The following is a 15,504-nucleotide window of genomic DNA, read 5'->3' on the forward strand; positions in this document are numbered from 1 at the left end:
AGGGATAACTCAGTGGTTTGAGCATTGGCCTGCTAAACCCAGGGTTGTGAGTTCAATCCTTGAGGGGGCCACTTGGGGATCTGGGGCAAAATAAGTACTTGGTCCTGCTAGTGAAGGCAAGGGGCTGGACTCGATGACCTTTCAAGGTCCCTTCCAGTTCTAGGAGATGGGGTATCTTCCATTAATTTATTTTTATTTTATTTTATTTAACCTGGTCCTTCCCTCCTCAGGAATAGCTGGGACTTACAAACCTGCTTTCAGAGTCTCTCCAGCCTCCACTATATTGTTACTGTTAATAGTGATTACTAAATCTCCTGCTCAGGGAAAAACGCAAAACTCCTCTGCACCTTCCATCAAGGATTTCAAACCAGCCCCAGGAGCTGAGCAAATATCATCTCCCATATTGTGGGGAAACCGAGGCACAGGGAGGGCAGGGATTTACTCAAGGACACACAACAGGTCTGTAGCAGAGCCAGGAACAGAACACAGGACTCATAGTTGCCAGTCCCTGTCTGCTTTGCAGGGGCTGAGCAGACAAGGAAGCTGAGATGGGATGTGGCCCTTACCTTTTGTCCCAGGGGGCTGCAGGTTGTCTCCTGTCAGTGAGCACCAGCCGACAGGAAAGATGTCCCTGGAGTCGTAGCGGCACCAGTAATCGAACGCACCTCTCCAGCCATCGAACGTCACGAGGACCTCGGAGCCTCTCACCTCCCCAATGGTGGCTGGGCAGATGAAGTGTGGGTTCTTCCTGTCCACTGCCTCCAGCTTCATGCCCGTCTTGAAGAAGTTTTGGGATGGAGACGGTGGCTCCTACAGGGGAGGGTTCAGAAAGGTGATTACAAAAGAGGTAGTGTGTGTCGGTGTCTCCTGGGTTTGGATTAATCCCCTCCCTACATCATCACAAGAGCAGGGCTAGATGGAGCCAGAACCAATTCAGCTCCATGTCAGAGGGTAAAGAAAGTGGCTCCAGTTTATACCAGGACTGGTTTAAAATGTGCACCTCTAGGCAAGGCCTCTAGTTATGGCACCCTGTGCCTGCTGCACTCAGGACCAAACAAACCGGGTGACAGAATGCAGCTACCTTGTGACAGCTCCTCAGTGGCACACTGATGCGAGAAAGTGTCACAGGCAGCCCCGCTTTCAGAGTTCCCAGTAAATCCACTTCAGGCTCTCTTGCTTAAACACCATCCTTCCTTAGAGCGGTTTTACTCCCAAACACAGTTCTCTGAATCCCCACAAAATCCCAACCATAGTACAATTCCCACACCCAGTGTCTATAGCCCTTAAAACCCCACTTTTCCCAGTGGGCACCGCCTACCTCTCTGCTTTCACACTGCACACTGGTATCTTCGGTCACATCTAAGCTCCTGTTCAGCCCTCTTCTGTCCCTCCGCCAGCACAGCCACCCCAGGCCTTCCCACTGGAGTGTAACGCTGCTCTTCCCTCCCCAGCCTCTCTGCTGGGAGCATCCCCCACTGCCCGGCCCTCTCAAGGCTCCTCTGGGCCCACCTCTCTCTCACAGAGACGTCAGCAGGTAAGTCCTCCACTGCTCTCCCGCCTTTGGCCCTCTCCGGCTTCAAATCATAGGCACCTCCCACTGCCTTCAGCTCTCTGGTTTGGGCATGCCAGCCAGCAAACCTCTCTTGCTGCTCTCCTTGTCTTCAGCCTTCTCCCAGGGACAACTTTCTGCTTCCTTCTGGAACCTTCCACGGTCCCCTGGTAGCTCTCACCCGCCCCTGACTCCCACTCAGGCAGCTCTGATTCACCAGATCTCACTGGGACTCTTTTTCATTGGCCAAACTGGAGCACCACCTCAAGGGTCCCAGAGCTCGGGTTCCAGCCCCAGCCAGAATGTCTAAACCACAATTAAACAGCCCCTTAGCCCGAGCCCCGTGAGCCAGTCAGCTGGCACGGGCCAACCGCAGACGTCTAACTGCACTACACACCAGAGAGCTGGCCTGGGTGTCCTGTGCCAAGGGGAGCCCTTTGCATGCAATACGATACCTTGTGAAAAATCCGGAGAGGAGCCATCTCTGCTCCATTCAGAGTTTTCAGGAGGAACATGGGCCAAGAGGAGGCATTCAGCCGAAAACCTGCAGAACAGATGCAGAGATGGAGACTATTACATATCGGTGGGGCCCATTGGGTGAGGCAGAACCCAGGTTGCTCTGATGAACACCTTGCATATCACACCCTCTCCACACTATTCATCCAGTCTCAGCCTTCATGCACTTTAAGATCCCCCAGCATTTTCCTCTGAAAACGGGAGAGCTAGGAATGGCCCTTTCCGCAAACTGGATTATGTCAGCCGCGGGTCCCCACTTGGAAACAATCAGATGTGGCTGTGATTTTGTTCATTGTAATAAAAGCCCCCGCCCTGGCCCTGCTCACAAAGCACTTTGCATGGAATTAGTGTTTGCACATGGCAGTCAACTGGGCGCAGAGCAGACACCAATGGGCAAGGACAGGGTCAGGCCCATGACGTTATCCCTGGTGCATACATACATCCTATGGAGGCCAGCAGCTTCCTTGCTGACCTTTCATCCGCACAGAGGTGAGTCGCAAGCAGCTAAGATACAGACATAGGTAGGAGCTGGGCTGGGCAAGATGGTGACAGCAATTGGTACCAATACCATGCTGGGCACCTGGGTATCAGGAATGCCCATGGAAGTACCAGGAAGGGGCTTCTGGGGAGCAGAGGGGTATGTTGAGGAGAAAGAGGGTTTCCATGTGTTACTGATGAGCATAGGCGCTGACTCTGTGGGTGCTCCGGGGCTGGGTAAAAATCGTCAGGCCCCTATCAGCATTCCCCCCTCCCCCCAGCATCTTCTGCCCGCCGGCAGGCCCTGCCGATCAGCGCCTTCCCTTCCCGCCCCGCGCCTCCCGCCTGTCACGATCAGCTGTTTCGCGGCATGCAGGAGGCTCAGGGGGAAGGAGGAGGTTGGAGGAGCGAGAACGCAGCACACTCGGGGGAGGGGGCAGAACGGGGTGGGAAGAGGCAGGGTGGGGGTGGGAAAAGGTGGAGTGGGATGGGGCCTGGGGCAAAGCCAGGGGTCGAGCACCCCCCCCAGCACATTGAAAGTCAGCGCCTGTACTGATGAGTTCCTCATTACAGGAGTCTGTACCTGAGAAGCTAAACTATTGGCAAGTATGAAAATGCATCATGTCTGAACAGCAATGCCAGCAGCCAATGCTTCCCACCCCACACGTGCCAGCACCACAAGGGGGAAAGGAAGGGGAACTACGAGGCTTGTTCTTTTTAATGGTTGACATTATTGATCCCAGAAAGGCCAGACTCTCAGTCCTATTTGGGAGAGTACAGAAAAAAAGACAAAAAGGAATAAAAGAACAAAGAAGAAGAGAGAAAATGGAGGTTACAGAAATTGTGCTAGGATATGGTGTGAGGGAGCACCCCTCTGCTAGCCCATTACCTTGGGCATTCCGCCAATGCAAAGTGGGAAGCCCCCCGGGGGGGGGGGGAGGGGGGAAGCTGGCAGCCACAGGAAGTGCAGACCCTGAAAGCATGCTCACAAGAGGAGTCCAGTGTCAGTGCCTTGGCTTGACAGCCTGGCACCTCAGCGCCAAAGGGTCAATTTCTGATGCTTAGCAAGGGGATGCCCTTTACATCCTTACAGCATTTCAGAGTTAACCCTGGGGCTGGATTTCCACTGACAGTTCCCTGGGAACTGCAGCAGTGATGACCACAGGGGGAAGTTTTGCCATTGTAGACAGGGCCTGAGTGCCAGAGATGTCCCAACGAGCTAAGTCAAAGCTGGTGTTTTATCTACGCCAGGTTCTCAAACTTCATTGCATCGTGACCCCCCGTCTAACCAAAAAAATTACTACACAGCCCCAGTAGACCAAAGCCTGAGCCCACCCGAGCCCTGCCGCCCACTGGGGGAAAGGGGGGACAAAGCCAAGCCCAAGCCCTGCCTCCCCAGGTCGAAGTCCTTGATCTTTGGCCCCCGGCAGTGGGACTCGGGCTTTGGGCCCCAGCAAGTCTAATGTTAGCCCTGACGACCCCATTAAAATGGGATCACGATACACTTTGGGGTCCTGACCCAGAGTTTGAAAACCGCTGATCTACGCAGTTCTGTCGTGGAACCCGGGAAACAGGACATGAAAACCAGCTGCTCAGGTAAGCTTGGGAAAGGGGAAAACCTCCCCACAGCCTCAAGTTCACCAGCAAGCAGCCGCTTCTATTCATGCTACCAAGAAACAACAGCTGAACAATGAAGCTTCAGTAGGCATGAAAGACACCAAGTGACAGACTTGGCATTTAGTGCCACGTACACATACCAGGCTTTGGTGCTCTGTGAAGAGGGAGCAGAGGGCCAGCAGCTCAGGAGTGTGGTTTGTTACCTGTACTTGGGCTATGAGAGATCAGCAGATAAGGGGGTGACTATCTGCCACCTCTTGTCCCCAACCCTGCCTCTACGACAGATCACAAAGGTAACCAGGTCAGTGACACGGACTGTCCCATCAGGACCCAGCATGATAGATGCTCCACATCCAGTTCAAACTACCTACCACCTACAGAGCCACATGAGATGAGCTGGAAGTCTAACATGATTACTCTTATTGCCCTCTGGTGGCAGACCGAGGAATAGCACAAACACCTCTGTCATCAAACCCAAAACAGACCCTTGGGCTTTATATGCAAAATATGCATGTGGGCATGTCCAGGTAACTGCACATGCACAAGATACAGCTGCCCCTATTGAGTGGCATCTTATCTTGGGCTGCCTACTGTGGGTAGGCAACAGCAGATTTTATGGGCACAATGCTGGTACTTCATTTATTAAAAATGAGGCTCAATCAAACGTTGACAGACATAGCAGATCTGACTCGCCTGTTAGTGGGAGAGGTACAATGCATCAGAAATGATCAGCTTGCTCATGGCAGGAAGATCCATAGAGGCCAGACTCCAGTTTGTTATGTAGCATTTGGAGGAAGTGAACTGCCTCTCAACCTCACCCTCCGAGTCCCCATCTCTGCAGGCAGGTCTTAGCTGCTATGACCCGTTGGAAATGACAAGGCAACAAGACTCATGGGGTCCAGCCAGTAAGCCAGACCTGGGCCTCTACACTGTATGCTCCAAAGCTCCAGTTTGGGACCACTTCAACAGCCAAAGGAACCTTATTTCTCACAGACTAGGCTCTCCAAAGCTGGTTCATTCTGACAGAGATGTGCAGGAAGTAACTCCATACAGGGTTTTTGCCTCAGCTGAGTGAAGTGAGTGGCTATGATCAAAGACAGATTTCTCATGCCAGTGTCTTCTGCACTGAACTGGGTTAGGGACTCATAGGGCCAGATCCTCAGCAGATACACATCAGTGTGGTCTGGGGAACCCACAATCACAGCGCCCTGTGCTGGCAGTGAACTAGGACTCTCATACCCTCACGTGGTAAGGTGTGTGGCTTCCATCCCACACCACTCCCTTCCCTGCCAAGATCCCTCTTCTTGTGCTCCCCATTCCCAAGTCACGGCTAGCTGGCAGCCTACACAGTATGTCCACCTGACCCTCCAGAGGGCACTTTAGGGGAAATGGTCTCCACTGCACAGTCTCATATGCAAGTCCTTCATCTTCCACCACCTTTCAGCTCGGTACACTTCTACAGGGACGTGCTAACTGGACGGGTTCTTTATAGGAACATCTCATGAGGACCTGGCAGCTGCCATTCATGTGAATTGGGACAGAGTCAGCATCAGTTTGGCTCACTGGAGACCCATTTGGCCACCGCTAAGGAGTGAAGCAGTGTTTAACTGAGAGATAAGAAAGGGCCATTTATAGAACTGTAGCCAAATAAAGTTTAAAAACAACAACGATGAAATGCTGTGTCTGTCCCTTTCATTCACGGCAGGGCTGAGAGTTATTTGAAGCAGATGTATTTTTTTCCTTTCAATGACCTCAGTTAGTCTGCTGCCCAGCAGGGAGCCCTAATTAAGAGGAGTGGAGTGATTTAAACCCATCCAGCTGGTGCTCCAGCCAGCGTCTACACTTGACACCCGATTCTCTGCGCTGGCCCTTAGTACATGGGCACAGGTGTGCCTGGATGGCCGGAAAGTAAATGGAAAGTGCTGTGGGTTGAGGAGCAATGACTGAGCTGGACTCTCAAACCTCTCCTTGGTTATTCTCTACATTACACTTGACAGGGTCCAATACGGCGCCCTCCATCCTACGGCTCATGACCATGATCTGAACACATGGAAGTGAGGCCTGGTCTACACTAGGGGGTGGGAATCGATCGAAGTTACGCGACTGCAGCTATGTGACTTCAGTGGTGTCTTCACTGCGGTAAGTTGACAGCTGACGCTCTCCCATCAACTCTGCCTGTGCCTCTTGCCCTGGTGGAGTACCGGAGTCAATGGGAGAGCGCTCAGCGGTCGATTTATCGCGTATTGACCCCTGCTGGATCGATCGCTGCCCACTGATCCAGCGGGTAACGTAGACAAGCCCTGAGAGAGAAGGGCTGATGGTGTGAAAAGAATATATTGTGTTTCACAGATTTTTAATAGTAGGTAACTTGCAAGTTAGATTGGCCACCACTCGCACCAATGTTCCCTCTAATTTTTTCCATCCAGGTGTGGAATACATTTTGTTACGTGCACCAAGGTATGTGCGGATGTGCGCCACCAGTAGAAACAAAAAAACTAGATATAATATATATATTTTAAAAGTTACCATAGGGATAATTAATTACTCCAGCCAGGACAAGTTAAGGCATTTTAGAACTCACTACTCACTGAATTAAACTTAAGTGCAAGAGAGAAATAAAAATTATGAAATGCATTGACCAGTCAAAACACTAAAATAACACCCTTTAAAGAATAAAATTACAGAGAATATATGTGCATTGCAGGAAGAACCAAGAAGTAACAACAACATTAATGCAAGTATGTGTTGGGAGGTGAGTGAGACACACAGTGTGAGAGTGTGAAACAAGCCCTGGTAGGCGAGTACAGTCCATGCCTTCCTGTACTGAGCAGGAAAGCAAAAAGGGTACTAGGTATCCCCCCACAGCTTGTGGCTGTTTTCCATTGGTCGGATGACAGGATTTCAGGCTCACCTAGAGGCGGCTGCAGCATCCCTCCATTCTTCTCGCAGTTCCCTATGGGCTGGATTTCAGCAGAGTCCACCAGCCGCCAGAAGTCATTCTTGTTGTCACTGCCATCGAGACGCAGGCGCAGCCGTGCGCCTGTCAGACCCACCACAGTGGCGATGCAGGTGGAGGTGGTGTTTCTGGGGTCCTGGGCTTCTAGTTTCATGCTGATCTTGAATTCATTGCTGGGTGGAGTGTACGACTGCAGAGAACAAGAGCCAGGACTTCACATCTGCCCCATTTCCTTCCCAGAACCCCAGCCCCAAGACCCACTGCTCCTGGCAGCTGAGGATGGACAGTGCCCTCCTTGCCAATGCTGAAACAGGTGCCACAGAGAGCAGCAAGGAGAGCTCAGTGAACGAAGGCCTTGGCACCCAGCCACCCACAATCTATCGCCTTTCGCCACAAGTTTCACCTTGAGCCAGGTCCTTTTCTGGGGCCTTGCCCCATCTGAGACACCCACCAGCATAACACACAAGGGGTTATTTAACAGCCCCAAACACACACACACAGACTGTCTCTTTTGCTTTTGAAACACAATAAAACAAATACATTTGGAGTGGGTAAGGGAGGCGCTCCAAGCACTAGCCTGCACCAGCTGTAGCACAGGCTTATCTTGGAACTCCACAGACAGTTTGGCTGATGCATCTTGACCCACCCCCTCCTGCTAGCTCTGTCCTGGGCCCTCACATCAACTTGACTGATGATTTTGGCAGCCAGCAAGCCAGGCAACATAGCCAGATACTGGATACTACAGCCCAGGAGACAGTGAAACAGCTTACCAAGATCCAGGGAATTTTGCAGAAGGGAAGCTGTTCAAGAAACTCCCTTTACTGGCATGCATCCAGCGAAATCTAAATTATAACTACACTAAGCAATGATCCAGCTTATATACACTTCCCTCCAGCACCTGAGCTCAGCAGAGACACAGAGCTTTGATGTTCCCACCCATCCACATCTGAGAGTTAAGTCCCCTGGGTTATTCTATACATTTATACAAGCCATGAACATCATCTCTTTTATCTTTGCTTAACAGTCCTGCCAAGGGTCTGCTTTCCCTGCTGCTCCTCCCTCTTGGATTAAAGGGCCAGAGCCTATTCGAAGGCTTGTCCTGAATTGGAGCTCTAGGATCACAAACAGACCCTCCCCCCTGCACCTGAGACACCACCCAACAAATTACCTGCTTGAAGCAATGGGCAGGAGCTGGGATGGCACATGTTTCTTTCAGGTATTTATCCCAGGTGAAGTGACCTGCAAAGAGGGGGGGAAGGGGATTAAAATGGGACCCTAGAAAACAGCAAAAAGCTCAGGAAAACAGCAACCCAGGGCTCCTTACACCATTATTGCCAGATCTCTACCCAAGAGACGAGAAGAACTGGCTTGAATTGGCCTGGCCTCTGCACCGCCCAAGTCCTGGATTTCCAGGCTGGAGGGGGGAGGTGTTAGCACTGTGCTGGGTACAAGCTGCTTTTCTCCCTGATCTCACAGACCCATAGGCTGCCTGATGCTGTAAGCTGCCAGAGGAGAAAGCAGAGTTTCCTAGCGACTTGCTCCTTCAGGCCATACATTAAACACACGGCTCAATCTTGGAACTAAGAACAAGTCACTGAAGGATGAGCTCTCAGTCACCCCCTGTCATAAGCAGATAGTTACGGGTTAATGCCTCTTTTACCTGTAAAGGGTTAAGAAGTTCACCTAGCCTAGCTGACACCTGACCAGAGGAACCAATGGGAGGACAAGCTGGTTCAAAGGGAAGGAGGGAAGTTCCCTTTGTCTAAGTCAGAGTTTCACTTTTGACCGGAGTGGGAAAGCTCCAGAATTCAGCCCCTTATCAAGTAGTGAGTATTAGTGAAGGGAATAAATAGGTTTATGTTTATTTCTTTGTAACTTGTCTTGTGCAATTAGAGGAATAATCAAATTGGGTGTTTGGGTATTTTTTGTGTAAGTTTTTGCCCAGGGGAACATCCTCTGTGTTTGGAATCGGTTGTCTGTGAGAGTAGCTGGTATGCTAATCTCTCCCAGAGGGTTTTCTTTTACCTTTCTTTTCTTTAATTAAAAGTTTTTTTTTAATAACCTGATTGATTTTTCCTGATTGTTTTTAGATCCAAGGGGTTGGATCTGGATCCACCAGGAGTTGGTGGGAGAAAGGATGGGGGATGGTTAATTTCTCCTTGTTTTAAGAACCAAGGGGTTTGGATCTGTGTTCACCAGGAAATTGGTGAAGTCTCTCAAGGCTACCCAGAGAAGGGAATTAGTGCTTGGGAGTGGTGGCAGCCAGACCAGATCTAAGCTGTTAATTGAGCTTAGAGCTTCTCATGCAGGTCCCCCACATCTGTACCCTAAAGTTCAGAGTGGGGAAGGAACCCTGACACCCTCTTAGCCGGGGCTCTTTTTCCTCTTAAAAAAACAAACCGATCTGGACAGGAATCATACAGTTTCTAGTAGCTGATTAGTGGACTGGTCAGCAATAAATCACCTGTCCTGGACCGTTAGTTCGTAGCTTAGGGTCTGTCTACACTGCAAGTAAAAACCTGCGGCTGGCCCATGCCAGCTGACTCAGGCTCACGGAGCTGGGGCTAAGGGGCTGTTTAACTGCACTGCTGATGTTCGGGCTGGAGCTGGAGCCCAGGGTCTCAGACCCTGCACAGTAGGACTGCAGCTCGAATGTCTGTACGGCAGTTAAACAGCCCCTTAGCCAGAGCCACGCGAGCCCAAGTCAGCTGGCAAGGGCCAGCCGTGAGAGTCTAAGGGTAGGTCTACACTGCCCACGTTACAGCACGGCAGCGACGTGGGCAGTGTAACCACACTTTAATGCCGGGGGAGAGCTCTCCTGGTGATTAAAAATCCACCCCCCAAATGAGGGGTGAGAGCTTTATCGCCAGGAGTGCAGCTCCCAGCGACAACGCACTGGCTTTACTGGCGCTTTTATGCACTAAAACGGTTGTCGCTCAGGGGGGTGTTTTTTCGCATACCTGAATGACTAAAGTTTTAGCCCTGAAAGTGGCAGTGCAGACACTAAGTGAGTGTCTAATCGCAGCCCAGACATACCCTCCAGGCAGGGATTTACAGAGGAGATCCTATTCAAGGCAAAGGCTCCTTCAGCTGGAAACCACCACTAGGGGAAGGGCTGAGCACATGTTATCACTGTCTGCACTGCTCTGCAAAGCTATATGCAGGGCCAGGGAAAGTGTTACGCTTCCCTAGAAGACTTCTTATTAAATGAGGAATTTACTGAAGTGGCCCAAGCAGATCAAGACTCCTGCCACTTAGACTGAGCAGATGAGAAAAGATCTTTTACAAGAACCTGCATGACATTAGCTTCTATTCATCCAAACAGCACCCATGAGACCTCTATTTTCAAATCATCACAAGAGCACCAGTGGCAGAACAATTATAGAGTCAGTTACAGTTCCCATTATGAATATCAGGTTTTTAATCAGCTTATTATTTGATATAAAAGCTTTATTAAGGAGAAAATATAAGGTGGTGTGGTTAAGCACTCAAAGGTCTGAAAATGCAAAAGTTAATGTTATACACACAACCTTCACTCTGCCCCATGTGTATATGCAGGAAGAACAATGACAGAATCTGTAAGGACATGATCACCTACTATCTCTCAAATAATACATTAGAAATACCATTCGTCTATAATCTTACATGCACCCTAGTAGAGCACACGTTTTTTCATTCTTTTACACTGTACTTAAACTTGTTTCATTGCTATAATGGCCCACTATATTTCTGTTGACAGATTGTTAATGTAAGTGCTCCTCTCTCTAAGATATGTATTTTAAGCAGTTAGTCAGCACCCATTGTCTCTTCAAACAGCATGGCCTCCCATAGCTGCAATCCAGAGGATGAAAGGCTTAACTGCAAAGCAAACTGAGGCTGGTTTACACACAAAAGTTGTCCCAGTTTAACTAAAGCTGTGATTTTAAACTGGTTTAGTTAAACAAGTGCAACTTGTGAGTGGACATTCTTACATGTCTTACAAACTAAATCAGTATAAGCCAGGTTTAAACCAACCTGCACAGACTCTACGTGCTTAAATCACTTTTGAAAAGGGGGCTAAGGTGCTTTTAAGATTTTTACCCAAAAAAGCTTTTCTTTTTTAAACTATGGGAGAAGTGGGTTTATTTTCCTCCTCTCTCCTCTTACGCAACATCAGTCAAAGCCTTTCTGCTCGAACTTTCTAAATCAATCCACCTTTTGGCAGAGACCAGACCTAGAAGATTCCAGACTGAACAGTGGATTTTTAAGAAAGCTGTGTGCCACTGAAAACAGAGTGTTAGGATGGAAACTTATGTAAGCTTAAACTCTAGTGTTGTTTGCTGCCATCGCACTATAATGTGAGCAGACATACAGCAGTGAAACAGAGACTCACAGCTCTCAAGGGCTTTTTTAGTAACAATTTATTTTTAAAGAATTGAAGCAAAAAAGGGGGGATAGAGGATTTCTCTGTTTAATGAAAACTGACTTTTAAAAAAAAATAAGAACAAATGTGGCACACGTAGGGCCCCACAATCTTGTATTGGTAATTCCTTTATATACATATGCACACATTTAATTACAGGACATTTCTTTTTTTAAAAAATCACTCCCTCAGACAATGAATGGCACAGATAACTTACAATAAACTTTGGATGACTTACACTTGTGCATGCTACACAAATGCAATGTATTAGTAGCAGAAGTGATAAAAATTCCTAGCCCTTTGTATAATGCTTTTCATCCATAGATCTCAAAGTGCTTTACAAAGGTGGGCAAATATCATTACCCCATTTTACAGATTCCAAGTAGACTGACACAAGAGTTTTGTCAAGGAAGGGAAAGCAGTCAGTGATGCAGAACAGGGCAGGATACATCCAAAACTTTTTTTGGCCAGGGAGTAGAGAACATATCCAGAGCTCTGCACTAGGAAACAGAGCAAACAATTTAATACAGCTATATTAGGCTTGGTCATCTTAACCTTGGCTTCTCATCTTAACCTTGGCTTCTCAGGTCCCTCCCCAAATTGATCCAAACATGATTATTAACTTGCACATTCAATTCCAACTCTATCTGCACTGGAGCCTAGCAGCCCTGGTGCACACTCTACAGAGAGCACAGGAGCCAGATGCCAAACCCCCTTCTGATGACATCTTAAAGGAATGGTACATTCATAGATTAGAATACCAGAAGGGACCACTGTGATCAGCTACTCCGACCTCCCGTATAACACGGACCAAATATTCAGTTTTCAGTATTCTGTTACTATTCGTACGTTTTGCTAGCTTTAAATAAATCAGATACGATAGTGGGCTATGGATCATTCTGCCTCTAGGGCCCAGGTTGGTAGCAACTGAACATTGCTGAATGGCTGTTCAGTGGCTTATACAAAATGAGTTGGTGGCTACAGTCCAGTTCTTAGTGAGCTCTTCACTTCACATCAACTAGCATCTCAACTGGAGCTAATTGGGCCCCTTGCAGGCTGACTCAGCAGAGGTGCCGAGGACTGAATGGACCATGAAGACCGAACTCTCTCTCTCTCACCCCTAAAAGCAGAGAGCAGTGAAGCATGTGGACGGAGCAGAGAGAGAAAAGCTTGCCTTGCTGATGCCTGCTCTATGGGAAAAGAGGTTGGTCTCTAGCACTGGCTGGCATCTTTCCCTAGCACTAAAGTCACTTCTCGTCAGACACTGCCCCCCCTGGCCAATATACAGGCAGCACCACTCTTACATGAACCCGAATGATCACACATTCAAATAGCCGTTATTCAGCAGAGTCAAATAAACCAGTACGCTTACAAAATAACAAACCCAGGGAATTATGTGAGGAACATGCCAGAATACAGAGTTACAACTGGGACTTAAACACACAAAAGCCAAGAAGTTCAAAGCTACACCACCCCGAGTAACTTGGCCAGCATTGATTAAAAGCCCAATTCTGTCACTTTTCTTTGCTCTAGGCAGTGCCTTGCTCCATGAGTATCCTCAATGAAGGGATTAATCAGTGTGAGTAAAAGTGGCAGAATTGGGCCCTAGCCCACTTTAAAAACCACGTACTCGAGAAAAACACTCCGTGTGCACAAGGGGTCAAGCTACGGGACTTGTGACCAACGTAAGTCTTAACTCCCTGACTTGCATTGGTTTAAATTCACAACCATATGTTGTACTTAATGCAATTCTTTTGCCTGGAATTTGAATGAAGCTGGAGTTTTTGTTTATGTGTTTAAATGAAATCTGTTTTGGGCTCCATTAGCATTTCAATCCTCAAGGGTCATCACTCCTATTGAACATGATGCATGTGCATTTCGTGTCACATCTGTGCAAGGAGAATTTGCCCTACCCAGATCAAGGCATCCCATTAAAGTCTGCAGCCCATACGTGAGCCTGCTAAATAGTGTCAGGGCAGCACACGAAAGCAGGACAGTCTATCCAGATTCAGTATAGGAAAATGACAATGCAAGTGTCTTCTCTGCTTGCAATTCCAATCACATTAGTGGCTTTCCAAAATGCAAGACTTCACCCTCCCAAGCAGCCAGGCTCTCATTGATGACAGCAGAATTCCTGCAGCTCCTACTTTACTGTAATTTCCAAGGGTTCTCGCTAACACAGAGCTGTTAATCTAGGTTTCACATTCACCACAAGTACCAGTGAAACTCATAGTGCACTCCACCTTCTTGCCCTGCAACACACAGAATAAGAACTCACTCAGGATTAATGGGTTTAGAACAGTATGTGCTGCCACTCCCTTGTCCTAAGAGGTGCCTTGGTCCAGTTTTAACTCTGCCAGGAAACATTTTCACATTGTGTTTAGGACCCAGTGTCACAGATCCAGGAGTCTGGTGCTCTCGCGCGGCTCTGGAACAGTCCCTGGGAGGAACACCTTCAATGTGTTAACCCCCTTAGGGTCATACTCTCACTGGGGTAAGTCCGTTGGCTTTACTGCCTCCTGGGACCAAGACTTGGAGCCTTCAGCACCCCTGCTTCACACCACAAGCTCCCCTCAGCAAGTCCACCTGAATTGGGCACGTGGGAAGACTTACCCACCCAAAGGGAGCAATGCACCCCCCAACTCTTGACTCTGAGCCAGCGTTGTAAAAGCAGAAGGTTTACTAGATGTCTGGAACACAGCATAGAAAGTCCTTGGTTATCACAGAGAACAGAAAGTTACAGCCTGGTCTATCTGGGTCAGTTTGGAGCCCAGAGGTCTCTTACCGTCCTTTTAGTCTCAGTCCAGAAGAGTGAGCCCTGCTTCCAGCAGCCCACACATAATGACCCCCACAGGGGCCCTCCTCTGCCCTTTGTTCTGGTTTCCCATACAAAAATGGTCATCTTGCTCTTTGCTCTCCAGCTGGTCAAAACTGGCTGGCTTCCTGTAGCGGGTGGGCTCCCCCAATCGTTAGTTGCTAGGTACCAACTGGCTGGGCCATTGTCTGGGGCCAGCGCCCAGACAGCTACACGACAGTCACACCTGGATCTCTAGGTCTCTACAATGAGCAAACACCCTTTTCTCCCCATCTAGTTAACCACGGAGCACATAGGAGAAACTCAGGCACACATAATAGTCATACAAAATATTATGAAAAATTCCCATTTTGTCACACTGTCACCCAGAAAGCAGCTGTAGCTGCACTGTCACAGCCAAGTGTGGTGGAGCTTTGTGACATGCAAGTCAGCATTCGTTGTAGTGAGGGGATTCCTATTGTTACACAAGTCCTTGTTCAGTTTATAGACAATTAACTGATCCTGAGCACAGTGCAGCTTTTGAGCAATTCCTCATCCTGACTGAGGGCGTGGAGACTTTCAGCCTGGGCTGGAGAATGAGAAAGGAGAGCAAACCACACCACGTTATCAAATTTCAGAGAGAGGCACCATTTCAAATCAATCTTGTCCCTGAAAAAAGTACATCCCTCCCCATGCCCTCGAACGATGCAGCACCCAGCAAAACAGAGATCATGAAGTAGCTCCTACAGACCACCAGGAGGGGCCTAGGCAGGATTCTCCAAGCCATGATGGCCACCCTATGATGGTGGATAATGCTCATGACTTCAGGCAGAGTCCTGAGACACAGATGAGAATCCCGAGTTGCCCCCTAGGATATACCTCAGGGCCCAATGACACACAGAGACCCAACACTTCCCTACAACATAGAGCCCCCATGCACCTCAGGGAGCTGTTTTAATGGCTCTAAGAAACATAAGAACGCCCTACACAAAGGCATGCAGTGCTCTATGTTAGGAACTATTCACTCTGGGAATGCTTTGTTAATTTCTTATGGCTCAGTGGATGCGTTTAGTGGGGAATCTGTAAATTAAACCTTATTAACAAACCCAGATTATAAAGATAGGTAAAAAGTGGGGCCTTGTCAGAAATTACACTGCCCCAAGCAGTCAGAACTCACCCAGACCTCTCTTCTG

The 15,504-nt window shown here is 48.7% G+C and overlaps 1 protein-coding gene across 4 annotated transcripts in view; it reads right to left on the reverse strand.

Moving 5' to 3' along the window:
• SCMH1 (Scm polycomb group protein homolog 1) overlaps positions 1-15,504 on the reverse strand; it is a 111,128-nt gene that overhangs the window by 66,168 nt on the left and 29,456 nt on the right. For all 4 annotated transcript variants that reach the window (XM_054011905.1, XM_054011906.1, XM_054011903.1 and 1 more), the window contains 4 exons: positions 8,284-8,354; positions 7,071-7,305; positions 2,005-2,093; positions 567-810 (listed from right to left, as the gene is read on the reverse strand). In XM_054011905.1, the coding sequence (XP_053867880.1) occupies positions 567-810; positions 2,005-2,093; positions 7,071-7,305; positions 8,284-8,354 (639 nt within the window). The remainder of the gene's footprint in view (positions 1-566; positions 811-2,004; positions 2,094-7,070; positions 7,306-8,283; positions 8,355-15,504) is intronic.

The sequence above is a fragment of the Malaclemys terrapin genome, chromosome 22 (genome assembly GCF_027887155.1).
Source record: "Malaclemys terrapin pileata isolate rMalTer1 chromosome 22, rMalTer1.hap1, whole genome shotgun sequence".
NCBI classification, from domain to species: Eukaryota; Metazoa; Chordata; order Testudines; family Emydidae; genus Malaclemys; species Malaclemys terrapin.